The sequence below is a fragment of the Salmo trutta genome, chromosome 10 (assembly GCF_901001165.1).
Source record: "Salmo trutta chromosome 10, fSalTru1.1, whole genome shotgun sequence".
NCBI classification, from domain to species: Eukaryota; Metazoa; Chordata; class Actinopteri; order Salmoniformes; family Salmonidae; genus Salmo; species Salmo trutta.
In genome coordinates, this window is record NC_042966.1 from 5,461,269 (window position 1) to 5,474,445 (window position 13,177).

General features: G+C 53.6%; 1 protein-coding gene across 1 annotated transcript; it reads right to left on the reverse strand.

Annotated features, from left to right (window-relative positions):
* Positions 1-909: 909 nt before the first annotated feature.
* Positions 910-6,619, reverse strand: LOC115200832 (uncharacterized serine-rich protein C215.13-like; the record flags this gene model as incomplete). The annotated part of the gene is made up of 4 exons (XM_029763956.1): positions 910-1,244; positions 1,884-2,678; positions 3,000-3,331; positions 5,463-6,619. Coding segments are annotated over 4 exons (2,619 nt in total), but the record flags the coding sequence as incomplete, so codon positions are not given.
* Between the last annotated feature and the right edge of the window lie 6,558 nt (positions 6,620-13,177).

Here is a 13,177-nt window from a genome sequence, read left to right on the forward strand (position 1 = left end):
AATACCCACAGGATGGTAGATCTCCAGGAAGAGTGTTAGGTAGATCTGTTGTAACCTATGTGAGTACTAGGTTGTATTTATTGGTGCGGACCATAGCAGAATTCCCCTTTTCAATGGAAAACTAAAAACAAGCCTTTCTTATAGGACAAGTTCAGTTAGTCCCTTGCAGTTTCAGTCCATTTTCATTCTCTTTGGTGCCTATTAAATACGAGCCTGTACTGCCTCCTACCAAGTCCCAGGCTTTTGTGGGCACACTGCCCCACAACGACTAATTTGCTCTTCTATAGTTTCAGTTTAGTTTTTGTGTAGAGAGTAGTCTCGTGCATTGGTCGTTGACCGATGGCCGACCCAGATCAAAAGGAATAATGTGATGGACTGGTCGTGGGCTCCCATCTCATCTGTGTGTAGTGTCTTTAGATTGGATTGTTACCCTGGTCACAGCAAGACTCTTTATTGCCACACAATCAGAGTTGGTGGTCATTTCTTTTGGTACAGCATGATAGGTAAAAACTCTCACAAAGTTTTAGTTTGAATTTATTAGTAGACAAGTAGAACATTTTAAGGCGCAGTGTGAATTGCATTGACTCTTGAATTCCAAGAGACAAAATAATATAGAACAGCAAAAGTACATGAAAAAAACAGACATTAGGTTGGGCTGAGGCTGGAGCTGGAGGTTGGGCTGAGGCTGGAGGTTGGACTGAGGCTGGAGCTGGAGGTTGGGCTGAGGCTGGAGGTTGGGCTGAGGCAGGAGCTGGAGGTTGGGCTGAGGCTAGAGCTGGAGGTTGGCCTGAGGCTGGAGGTTGGGCTGAGGCTGGAGCTGGAGGTTGGGCTGAGGCTGGAGCTGGAGGTTGGGCTGAGGCAGGAGGTTGGGCTGAGGCTGGAGCTGGAGGTTGGGCTGAGGCTGGAGCTGGAGGTTGGGCTGAGGCTGGAGCTGGAGGTTGGGCTGAGGCTGGAGCTGGAGGTTGGGCTGAGGCTGGAGCTGGAGGTTGGACTGGAGCTGGAGGTTGGGCTGAGGCTGGAGGTTGGGCTGAGGCTGGAGCTGGAGGTTGGGCTGAGGCTGGAGCTGGAGGATGGGCTGAGGATGGAGGTTGGGCTGAGGCTGGAGCTGGAGGTTGGGCTGACGCTGGAGCTGGAGGTTGGGCTGAGGCTGGAGGTGGAGGTTGGGCTGAGGCTGGAGCTGGAGGTTGGACTGGAGCTGGAGGTTGGGCTGAGGCTGGAGGTTGGGCTGAGGCTGGAGCTGGAGGATGGGCTGAGGCTGGAGCTGGAGGTTGGGCTGAGGCTGGAGGTTGGGCTGAAGCAGGAGGTTGGGCTGAGGATGGAGGTTGGGCTGAGGCAGGTGGTTGGGCTGAGGCAGGTGGTTGGGCTGAGGGTGGAGGTGTGGCTGAGGGTGGAGGTGTGGCTGAGGGTGGAGGTTGGGCTGAGGGTGGAGGTTGGGCTGAGGCAGGAGGTTGGGCTGAGGCTGGAGCTGGAGGTTGGGCTGACGCTGGAGCGGGAGGTTGGGCTGAGGCTGGAGGTGTAGATTGGGCTGAGGCTGGAGCTGGAGGTTGGACTGGAGCTGGCGGTTGGGCTGAGTCTGGAGCTGGAGGTTGGGCTGAGACTGGAGCTGGAGGTTGGGCTGAGGCTGGAGGTTGGGCTGAGGCTGGAGCTGGAGGTTGGGCTGAGGCTGGAGCTGGAGGTTGGGCTGAGGCTGGAGGTTGGACTGAGGCTGGAGCTGGAGGTTGGGCTGAGGCTGGAGGTTGGGCTGAGGCAGGAGCTGGAGGTTGGGCTGAGGCTAGAGCTGGAGGTAGAGGTTGGGCTGAGGCTGGAGCTGGAGGTTGGGCTGAGGCTGGAGGTTGGGCTGAGGCTGGAGCTGTAGTTTGGGCTGAGGCTGGAGGTTGGGATGAGGCTGGAGCTGGAGGTTGGGCTGAAGCTGGAGCTGGAGGTTGGCCTGAGGCTGGAGGTTGGGCTGAGGCTGGAGCTGGAGGTTGGACTGGAGCTGGAGGTTGGGCTGAGGCTGGAGGTTGGGCTGAGGCTGGAGCTGGAGGTTGGGCTGAGGCTGGAGCTGGAGGATGGGCTGAGGATGGAGGTTGGGATGAGGCTGGAGCTGGAGGTTGGGCTGAAGCTGGAGCTGGAGGTTGGCCTGAGGCTGGAGGTTGGGCTGAGGCTGGAGCTGGAGGTTGGGCTGAGGCTGGAGCTGGAGGTTGGGCTGAGGCTGGAGCTGGAGGTTGGACTGGAGCTGGAGGTTGGGCTGAGGCTGGAGGTTGGGCTGAGGCTGGAGCTGGAGGTTGGGCTGAGGCTGGAGCTGGAGGATGGGCTGAGGATGGAAGTTGGGCTGAGACTGGAGGTTGTGCTGACGCTGGAGCTGGAGGTTGGGCTGAGGCTGGAGGTGGAGGTTGGGCTGAGGCTGGAGCTGGAGGTTGGACTGGAGCTGGAGGTTGGGCTGAGGCTGGAGGTTGGGCTGAGGCTGGAGCTGGAGGTTGGGCTGAGGCTGGAGCTGGAGGATGGGCTGAGGATGGAGGTTGGGCTGAGGCTGGAGCTGGAAGTTGGGCTGACGCTGGAGCTGGAGGTAGGGCTGAGGCTGGAGGTGGAGGTTGGGCTGAGGCTGGAGCTGGAGGTTGGACTGGAGCTGGAGGTTGGGCTGAGGCTGGAGGTTGGGCTGAGGCTGGAGCTGGAGGATGGGCTGAGGCTGGAGCTGGAGGTTGGGCTGAGGCTGGAGGTTGGGCTGAGGCTGGAGGTTGGGCTGAAGCAGGAGGTTGGGCTGAGGATGGAGGTGGGGCTGAGGCAGGTGGTTGGGTTGAGGCAGGTGGTTGGGCTGAGGGTGGAGGTGTGGCTGAGGGTGGAGGTTGGGCTGAGGCAGGAGGTTGGGCTGAGGGTGGAGGTTGGGCTGAGGCAGGAGGTTGGGCTGAGGCTGGAGCTGGAGGTTGGGCTGACGCTGGAGCTGGAGGTTGGGCTGAGGCTGGAGGTGTAGATTGGGCTGAGGCTGGAGCTGGAGGTTGGACTGGAGCTGGCGGTTGGGCTGAGGCTGGAGCTGGAGGTTGGGCTGAGGCTGGAGCTGGAGGTTGGGCTGAGGCTGGAGGTTGGGCTGAGGCTGGAGCTGGAGGTTGGGCTGAGGCAGGAGGTTGGGCTGAGGCTGGAGCTGGAGGTTGGGCTGAGGCTGGAGCTGGAGGTTGGGCTGGGGCTGGAGGTTGGGCTGAGGCTGGAGCTGGAGGTTGGGCTGAGGCTGGAGCTGGAGATTGGGCAGAGGCTGGAGCTGGAGGTTGGACTGGAGCTGGAGGTTGGGCTGAGGCTGGAGGTTGGGCTGAGGCTGGAGCTGGAGGTTGGGCTGAGGCTGGAGGTTGGGCTGAGGCTGGAGCTGGAGGTTGGGCTGAGGCTGGAGGTTGGGCTGAGGCAGGTGGTTGGGCTGAGGCAGGAGGTTGGGCTGAGGCTGGAGGTTGGGCTAAGGCTGGAGCTGGAGATTGGGTTGAGGCTGGAGCTGGCGATTGGACTGGAGCTGGAGGTTGGGCTGAGGCTGGAGGTTGGGCTGAGGCTGGAGCTGGAGGTTGGGCTGAGGCAGGAGGTTGGGCTTTTGCTGGAGCTGGAGGTTGGGCTGGGGCTGGAGGTTGGGCTGAGGCTGGAGCTGGAGGTTGGGCTGAGGCTGGAGCTGGAGATTGGGCAGAGGCTGGAGCTGGAGGTTGGACTGGAGCTGGAGGTTGGGCTGAGGCTGGAGGTTGGGCTGATGCTGGAGCTGGAGGTTGGGCTGAGGCTGGAGGTTGGGCTGAGGCAGGTGGTTGGGCTGAGGCAGGTGGTTGGGCTGAGGCAGGAGGTTGGGCTGAGACTGGAGGTTGGGCTAAGGCTGGAGCTGGAGATTGGGTTGAGGCTGGAGCTGGAGATTGGACTGGAGCTGGAGGTTGGGCTGAGACTGGAGGTTGGGCTGAGGCTGGAGCTGGAGGTTGGGCTGAGACTGGAGCTGGAGGTTGGGCTGAGGCTGGAGCTGGAGGATGGGCTGAGGGTGGAGGTTGGGCTGAGGCAGGAGGTTGGGCTGAGGCTGGAGATTGGGTTGAGGCTGGAGCTGGAGTGTGGACTGAGGCTGGAGCTGGAGGTTGGGCTGAGGCTGGAGGTTGGGCTGAGCCTGGAGCTGGAGGTTGGGCTGAGGCTGGAGCTGGAGGATGGGCTGAGGCTGGAGCTGGAGGTTGGTCTGGAGCTGGAGGTTGGGCTGAGGCTGGAGCTGGAGGATGGGCTGAGGCTGGAGCTGGAGGTTGGGCTGAGGCTGGAGGTTGGGCTGAGGCAGGAGGTTGGGCTGAGGCAGGAGGTTGGGCTGAGGGTGGAGGTTGGGCTGAGGATGGAGGTTGGGCTGAGGCAGGTGGTTGGGCTGAGGCAGGTGGTTGGGCTGAGGGTGAAGGTGTGGCTGAGGGTGGAGGTGTGGCTGAGGGTGGAGGTTGGGCTGAGGGTGGAGGTTGGGCTGAGGCAGGAGGTTGGGCTGAGGGTGGAGGTTGGGCTGAGGGCGGAGGTTGGGCTGAGGCTGGAGCTGAAGGTTGGGCTGAGGCTGGAGGTTGGGCTGAGGCAGGAGCTGGAGGTTGGGCTGAGGCTGGAGGTTGGGCTGAGGCTGGAGCTGGAGGTTGGGCTGAGGCTGGAGCTGGAGGATGGGCTGAGGCTGGAGCTGGAGGTTGGTCTGGAGCTGGAGGTTGGGCTGAGGCTGGAGTTTGGGCTGAGGCTGGAGCTGGAGGATGGGCTGAGACTGGAACTGGAGGTTGGGCTGAGGCTGGAGGTTGGGCTGAGGCAGGAGGTTGGGCTGAGGCAGGAGGTTGGGCTGAGGGTGGAGGTTGGGCTGAGGATGGAGGTTGGGCTGAGGCAGGTGGTTGGGCTGAGGCAGGTGGTTGGGCTGAGGGTGGAGGTGTGGCTGAGGGTGGAGGTGTGGCTGAGGGTGGAGGTGTGGCTGAGGGTGGAGGTTGGGCTGAGGCAGGAGGTTGGGCTGAGGGTGGAGGTTGGGCTGAGGGCGGAGGTTGGGCTGAGGCTGGAGCTGAAGGTTGGGCTAAGGTTGGGCTGAGGCAGGAGCTGGAGGTTGGGCTGAGGCTGGAGGTAGAGGTTGGGCTGAGGTTGGGCTGAGACTGGAGGTTGGGCTGAGGCTGTAGCTGGAGGTTGGGCTGAGACTGGAGCTGGAGGTTGGGCTGAGGCTGGAGCTGGAGTTTGGGCTGAGGCTGGAGGCTGGGCTGAGGCTGGAGATTGGGCTGAGGCTGGAGCTGGAGGTTGCGCTGAGGCTGGAGCTGGCGGTTGGGCTGAGGCTGAAGGTTGGGGTGAGGCTGGAGGTTGGGCTGAGGCTGGAGCTGGAGGTTGGGCTGAGGCTGGAGCTGGAGGTTGGGCTGAGGCTGGAGCTGGAGGTTGGGCTGAGGCTGGAGGTTGGCTGAGGCTGGAGGTTGGGCTGAGGTTGGAGCTGGAGGTTGGGCTGAGGCTGGAGCTGGAGGTTGGGCTGAGGCTGGAGGTGGGCTGAGCCTGGAGGTGGGCTGAGCCTGGAGGTTGGGCTGAGGATGGAGCTGGAGGTTGGGCTAAGGCTGGAGCTGGAGGTTGGGCTGAGGCTGGAGGTTGGGCTGAGGCTGGAGCTGGAGTTTGGGCTGAGGCTGGAGCTGGAGGTTGGGCTGAGGCTGGAGGTTGGGCTGAGGCTGGAGCTGGAGGTTGGGCTGAGGGTGGAGGTGGAGGTTGGGCTGAGGCTGGAGCTGGAGGTTGGGCTGAGGCTGGAGGTTGGGCTGATGCTGGAGGTTGGGCTGAGGCTGGAGGTTGGGCTGAGGCTGGAGTTTGGGCTGAGGCTGGAGCTGGAGGTTGGGCTGAGGCTGGAGCTGGAGGTTGGGCTGAGGCTGGAGGTTGGGCTGAGTCTGGAGGTTGGGCTGAGGCTGGAGCTGGAGGTTGGGCTAAGGCTGGAGCTGGAGGTTGGGCTGAGACTGGAGGTTGGGCTGAGGCTGGAGCTGGAGTTTGGGCTGAGGCTGGAGGTTGGGCTGAGGCTGGAGGTTGGGCTGAGGCTGGAGCTGGAGGTTGGGCTGAGGGTGGAGCTGGAGGTTGGGCTGAGACTGGAGGTTGGGCTGAGGCTGGAGCTGGAGGTTGGGCTGACGCTGGAGCTGGAGGTTGGGCTGAGGATGGAGGTGAAGGTTGGGCTGAGGCTGGAGCTGGAGGTTGGACTGGAGCTGGCGGTTGGGCTGAGGCTGGAGCTGGAGGTTGGGCTGAGGCTGGAGCTGGAGGATGGGCTGAGGCTGGAGCTGGAGGTTGGGCTGAGGCTGGAGCTGGAGGTTGGGCTGGAGCTGGAGGTTGGGCTGATGCTGGAGGTTGGGCTGAGGCTGGAGGTTGGGCTGAGGCTGGAGCTGGAGTTTGGGCTGAAGCTGGAGCTGGAGGTTGGGCTGAGGCTGGCGGTTGGGCTGAGGCTGGAGCTGGAGGTTGGGCTGAGGCTGGCGGTTGGGCTGAGGCTGGAGCTGGAGGTTGGGCTGAGGCTGGAGGTTGGGCTGATGCTGGAGGTTGGGCTGAGGCTGGAGGTTGGGCTGAGGCTGGAGCTGGAGTTTGGGCTGAAGCTGGAGGTTGGGCTGAGGCTGGAGGTTGGGCTGAGGATTGAGCTGGAGGTTGGGCTGAGTCTGGAGCTGGAAGTTGGGCTGAGGCTGGAGCTGGAGGTTGGGCTGAGGCTGGAGCTGGAGGTTGGGCTGAGGCTTTAGGTTGGGCTGAGGCTGGAGGTTGGGCTGAGGCTGGAGCTGGAGGTTGGGCTGGAGGTTGGGCTGAGGCAGGAGCTGGAGGTTGGGCTGAGGCTGGAGCTAGAGGTTGGGTTGAGGCAGGAGCTGGAGGTTGGGCTGAGGCAGGAGCTGGAGGTTGGGCTGAGGCTGGAGCTGGAGGTTGGGCTGAGGCTGGAGCTGGAGGTTGGTCTGAGGCTGGAGCTGGAGGTTAGGCTGAGGCTGGAGGTTGAGCTGAGGCTGGAGCTGGAGGTTGGGCTTAGGCTGGAGGTTGGGCTGAGGCAGGAGGTTGGGCTGATGCAGGAGGTTGGGCTGAGAATGGAGGTTGGGCTGAGGCTGGAGCTGGAGGTTGGTCTGAAGCTGGAGCGGGAGGTTGGGCTGAGGCTGGAGGTGGGCTGAGGATGGAGGTTGGGCTGAGGCTGGAGCTGAAGGTTGGGCTGAGTCTGGAGGTGGGCTGAGGATGGAGGTTGGGCTGAGGATGGAGGTTGGGCTGAGACAGGAGGTTGGGCTGAGGGTGGAGGTTGGGCTGAGGATGGAGGTTGGGCTGAGGCAGGAGGTTGGGCTGAGGCAGGTGGTTGGGCTGAGGATGGAGGTTGGGCTGAGGCTGGAGCTGAAGGTTGGGCTGAGGCTGGAGGTGGGCTGAGGATGGAGGTTGGGCTGAGGATGGAGGTTGGGCTGAGACAGGAGGTTGGGCTGAGGATGGAGGTTGGGCTGAGGGTGGATGTTGGGCTGAGGGTGGAGGTTGGGCTGAGGGTGGAGGTTGGGCTGAGGGTGGAGGTTGGTGCTGAGGCAGTAGGTTGGGCTGAGGGTGGATGTTGGGCTGATGATGGAGCTGAAGTTTGGGCTGCACCAGGACCTGTGTCTAATTCCCTAGAGGTTGGTAATAATATATGCATGTACACAGAGTATGATAAACGTTAAGGACACCTGCTCTTTCCATGACATAGATGAATCCAGGTGAAAGCTATGATCCCTTATTGATGTCACTTGTAACTCCACTTCAATCAGTGTAGATGAAGGGGAGGAAATGATTTAAGTGCCTTTAAATGGGGTATGGTAGTAGGTGCCTGGCGCACTGGTTTCTGTCAGGAACTGCAACGCTGCTGGGTTTTTCACGCTCAAATGTTTCCTGTGTGTATCAAGAATGGTCCACCACCCAAAGGACATCCGGACAATTGTGGAAAGTTTTTGAGTCAACATGGGCCAGCATCCCTGTGGAATGCTTTCGACACCATGCCCTGACGAATTGAGGCTGTTCTGAGGGCAAAAGGGGGGGCGAGGTGCAACTCAATATTAGGGAAGTGTTCTTAATGTTTTATAAACTCAGTGTTATGTTATGTAGTTACAGTGTGTATGTTTTGGATGTTATGAATGATGCTTGGCTTAGTTCAATACTCAATTCCAGATAAACAACAGTGCACTGCACTTGACTTTGCACAGCAAATGTGTACTGCATGAGTAAAAGAGTAATTGTAGTCAATGACCAGAATCTTTGCTGGCGTAGAAAGAGTCAGTTCAGAATTCGATATTGGGTAAATGTGTGGAAACTTATTTACCACACTACGTAATGAATGAGGTGTTTCAGTGCAGACACTGTATTAAAAACACATCTGTTTGACGGTATTTTTTCCAAATGTATTGTGAATGTAGCTAACAAGTCAACCTATATTTTGTCTTTGATTATGAAGAACATACTTTAATACCTTACAATTTATTACTCTGTATTTATTTTCTTCCAGACATTGAACTTCATTATTACTAAGCCATAATGAATAGTTTTTTAATAAAAAGTGTTATTCAACATTGTGTTGGGTGGAATTACATTGTTAGATCTAGTGAACATTGGATAAGCAACACTGAACTGCACTGGTTGGGCGTGACGGAGAGAAGTTGTCACTACAAGCCTTACATCAAAGTTGTCTGAAGCTGAATGGAAAGTGCTATGCCCTGACCAGTTATTCAAAAGAAAATCCTCATGTCTAATTTACATAAGGCTGGTTAACTTACCGGCGTGGACCCAAAACAAACACATTCTTCACATTTATAAACTACCTTTTTAAAGTTTTATTGCAACCATGGTGTTCATTTTTACTGAAGCGTATACAGTATATCAAATAACATGACAATGACTCACATCATATGGGTAAGGACTGTTCTATACCACTTTGCCCAACACGTGATACCCCAGAGGTTGTAAATAAAACCTTAAAAGGTTGGTATGATTTGTATTATTATGGTAGGGTACTAAAAGCTATTAAAAAAATAAATAAAAAGCTATGGCTTGAAACCATGCTTGAAACGGAGCAAGCCATTAATTTGCCTATATGGAGAAATCATGTAGTACAATGGAACGAGCCACAATTGAAAGTTATGGTGTAGTTTACAATGCACTGCTGGAATGGGTTAAGACAGCGCTACAGGGAGACAGGACGGACAGCTGATGGTCCTCGCAGTGGCAGACCACGTGTAACAACACCTGCACAGGATCGGTACATCCGAACATCACACCTGCGGGACAGGGACTTTCATAAATTAGGTGCATTATCGCCACCGAACTCATTCGTCTTTCAGTCACCAACGTGGGTATAACCAATGAGGACATGGTACGTGGGTACCTGCTTCTATAAACCAATGAGGAGATGGGAGAGGCAGGTCTTGCAGTGCGATCTGCGTCACAAATAGAACTGACTTCTATTTTAGCCCTTGGCAACGCAGACGCTCATTTGGCGCGCGTGAGAAGTGTGGGTGCAATAATTGAATAATATAGATTTCTAAATTTATTTTGCATGTGACGCGAGCGGTGTAGTCAGGGTATTACAGTGAATTAAGATGGAATCTTGACGTAACTTATACGTCCTACAAAGCCAAATTAGGGTTTCCATCAAACAAATTATCTTTGCGGAGCTAATGTGATGTTGTAAAGTAATTTAAATATGTTGCATGAGAAAATGTATTCTGTTTTTGTTAAATGTTGTGGACAGAAAGAGGCTCTATCATTGTGAACTATTAGCTCCCATCAAGATGTATTTTTTCCCTTATGAATTGACGAATGGATTTTATTTGGCGCATGTTAATTTCAAAGTCATGGTTGTTTAATAAGTGTGAAGCAGAGGTTGCTCTTTATAATATAGGCTCTTGACGGGCTCGTCCCGTAAGCGGGACGGACATCCAGCGAAAAAATCCTATCACCATTAGCATAACGAAATTTAATATTTTTTATTTTTCAAATATAGGACTATGTTATATCGTTTTATAGAAACACCTCTCCTGAATCGAACCACGTTGTCCGATTTCAAAAAGGCTTTACAGCAAAAGCAAAACATTAGATTATGTTAGAGGAGTAAATCGTAAAAGTAGCCACATTTTCCGACCAACCACATGCATCACAAATAACCAAAAACCAGCTAAATGCAGCACTAACCTTTTACAAACTTCATCAGATGACAGTCCTAGGACATCATGTTACACACTACATGCATTCTTTTGTTCGATAAAGTTCATATTTATATATAAAAACAGCATTTTACATCGGCGCGTAACGTTGACTTACTATTTTCCCTCAAATGCATCCGATGAAACAGTGCTACAATTTACTAAATTACTATTCAAAAACATTTTTAAAATGTAATATTGTCATTCTAAGATTTATAGATGAATATCTCTTGAAAGCACCTGTAATGCCAGATTTAAAAATAACTTTACTGGGTAATCACACTTTGCGATAAAAGGGGATGCGATACTCAGAAAAATAGGCTACCGTTACAGGTCAGCGCCATCTTGGAACAATCGCATATCAAATCTAGTCTTGTATACTATTGTCAATAATCCCTTACCTTTGGTTATCTTCATCAGAAAGCACTTCCAGGAATCCCAGGTCCACAACAAATGTATTTTTGGTCATAAAAATGTATCCTTTATGTTCCAATAGCTTGTTCTTGTTAGCGCATTCTGAAGGCTGCTCCAAAACTTCCGTCGTGCGCGGGACACCTCTTTCGAAAAAATGATTTTTTTTTTCATTTAGGTTCGTTCAAACATGTCAAACGTTGTATAACATAAATCTTTAGGGCCTTTTTCAACCAGAGCTCCAATAAGATTCAAGGGGGATGATTGCATTGTCTTTCAAAACGTTTCGAAAGGGGAGGGTAGCCAGGGGGCCGGCGTCATAATGGTGATGGCCCTCCTCATGTGACCAATTTCCACAGCGTCTCATTCATTCAGTTTTCACAGTAGAAGGCTCATATCACTTTGTAAAGACTGGGGACATCTAGTGGAAGCAATAGGAAGTGCTCAATGAAACATTGCTCACTGTGTGAATTACAGGCAAAGTGGTGAAGTTGAGTCCGCAATTCAGAATTCCACATCCTGTTACGATCGGTCTCGGGGTTTTGACTGCCATATGAGTTCTGTTATACTCACAGACACCATTCAAACAGTTTTAGAAACTTTAGGGTGTTTTCTATCCACAAGTATTAATTATATGCATATCCTAGCTTCTGAGTTTGAGTAGGAGGCCGTTTAAAATGGGCACAATTTTTTTTCAAAAGTTGCTGTAGCTCCCCCTATCCTAGGCGACCGTCAAGAGGATAGAGTAATATTGTTTGGGCAGACTACAATGAAGACAATGCCTTTTAATAATTTGAATGGACATATGTTATTAGTTATTAATGGTTTTTGGATAGACTACTAATGCCATGTTTTTAGTCCGCTGGTGAAAGTGAGTCGTGCTTGCTGGACTATATTGTATGTAAGGGATGCAGTAAAGGGAACTGGCCTGGCCATTTTTGTTTGTTTTTGCCATATGGTTTGCAAATACCCACTCACAATACATTTGTTATGTATATTTGTTAGTGGTTTTAATAAACTCAGCAAAAAAAAGAAACGTCCTCTCACTGTCAACTGTGTTTATTTTCAGCAAACTTAACATGTGTAAATATTTGTAAGAACAAGTTCCACAGACATGTGACTAACAGAAATGGAATAATGTGTCCCTGAACAAAGGGGGGTCAAAATCAAAAGTAACAGTCAGTATCTGGAGTGGCCACCAGCTGCATTAAGTACTGCAGTGCATCTCCTCCTCATGGATTGTACCAGATTTGCCAGTTCTTGCTGTGAGATGTTACCCCACTCTTTCACCAAGGCACCTGCAAGTTCCCAGACATTTCTGAGGGGAAAGGCCTTAGCCCTCACCCTCCGATCCAACAGGTCCCAGACGTGCTCAAATGGGATTGAGATCCGGGCTCTTCAATGGCCATGGCAGAACACTGACATTCCTGTCTTGCAGGAAATCACCCACAGAACGAGCAGTATGGCTGGTGGCATTGTCATGCTGGAGGGTCTTGTCAGGATGAGCCTGCAGGAAGGATACCACATGGATGTCTTCCCTGTAACGCACAGTGTTGAGATTGCCTGCAATGACAACAAGCTCAGTCCGATGATGCTGTGACACACTGCCCCAGACCATGACGGACCCTCCACCTCGATCCCGCTCTAGAGTACAGGCCTCGGTGTAACGCTCATTCCTTCGACGATAAATGCGAATCTGACCATCACCCCTGGTGAGACAAAACCGCGACTCGTCAGTGAAGAGCACTTTTGCCAGTTCTGTCTGGTCCAGCGACGGTGGGTTTGTGCCCATAAGTGACGTTGTTGCCGGTGATGTCTGGTGAGGACCTGCCTTACAGCAGGCCTACAAGCCCTCAGTCCAGCCTCTCTCAGCCTATTGCAGACAGTCTGAGCACTGATGGAGGGATTGTGCTTCCCTGGCGTAACTCGGGAAGTTGTTGTTGCCATCCTGTACCTGTCCCACGGGGTGATGTTCGGATGTACCGATCCTGTGCAGGTGTTGTTATACGTGGTCTGCCACTGCGAGGACCATCAGCTGTCTGTCCTGTCTCCCTGGAATGCTTTCCCAACAGTCTTGAAGGAATTTCAACATATTCTGAGCACTTGTTGGCTGCTTTTCTTTCACTCTGCAGTCCAACTTATCCTAAACCATCTAAATTGGGTTGAGGTCGGGAGATTGTGGAGGCCAGGTCATCTGATGCAGTACTCCATCACTCTCCCTCTTGGTCAAATAGCCCTTACACAGCCTGGAGGTGTGTTTTGAGTCATTGTCCTGTTTTAAAAACAAATGATAGTCCCTCTAAGCTTAAACCAGATAGGATAACATATCTCTGCAGAATGCTTTGGTAGCCATACTGGTTAAGTGTTCCTTGAATTCTAAATAAATCACAGACTGTGTCACCAGCAAAGCACCCCTGTACCATCACACCTCTTCCATTCTTCATGGTGGTAACAACACATGCGGAGATCATCCATTCACCTACTCTGCGTCTCAGAAAGACACGACGGTTGGAACTAAAAATCTCAAATTTGGACTCATCAGACCAAAGGACAGATTTCCAACAGTCTATTGTCCATTGCTCGTGTTTCTTGGCCAAAGCAAGTCTTTTATTCTAAATTGGTGTCCTTTAGTAGTGGTTTCTTTGCATCAATTCGATCATGAAGGCCTGATTTTTGCA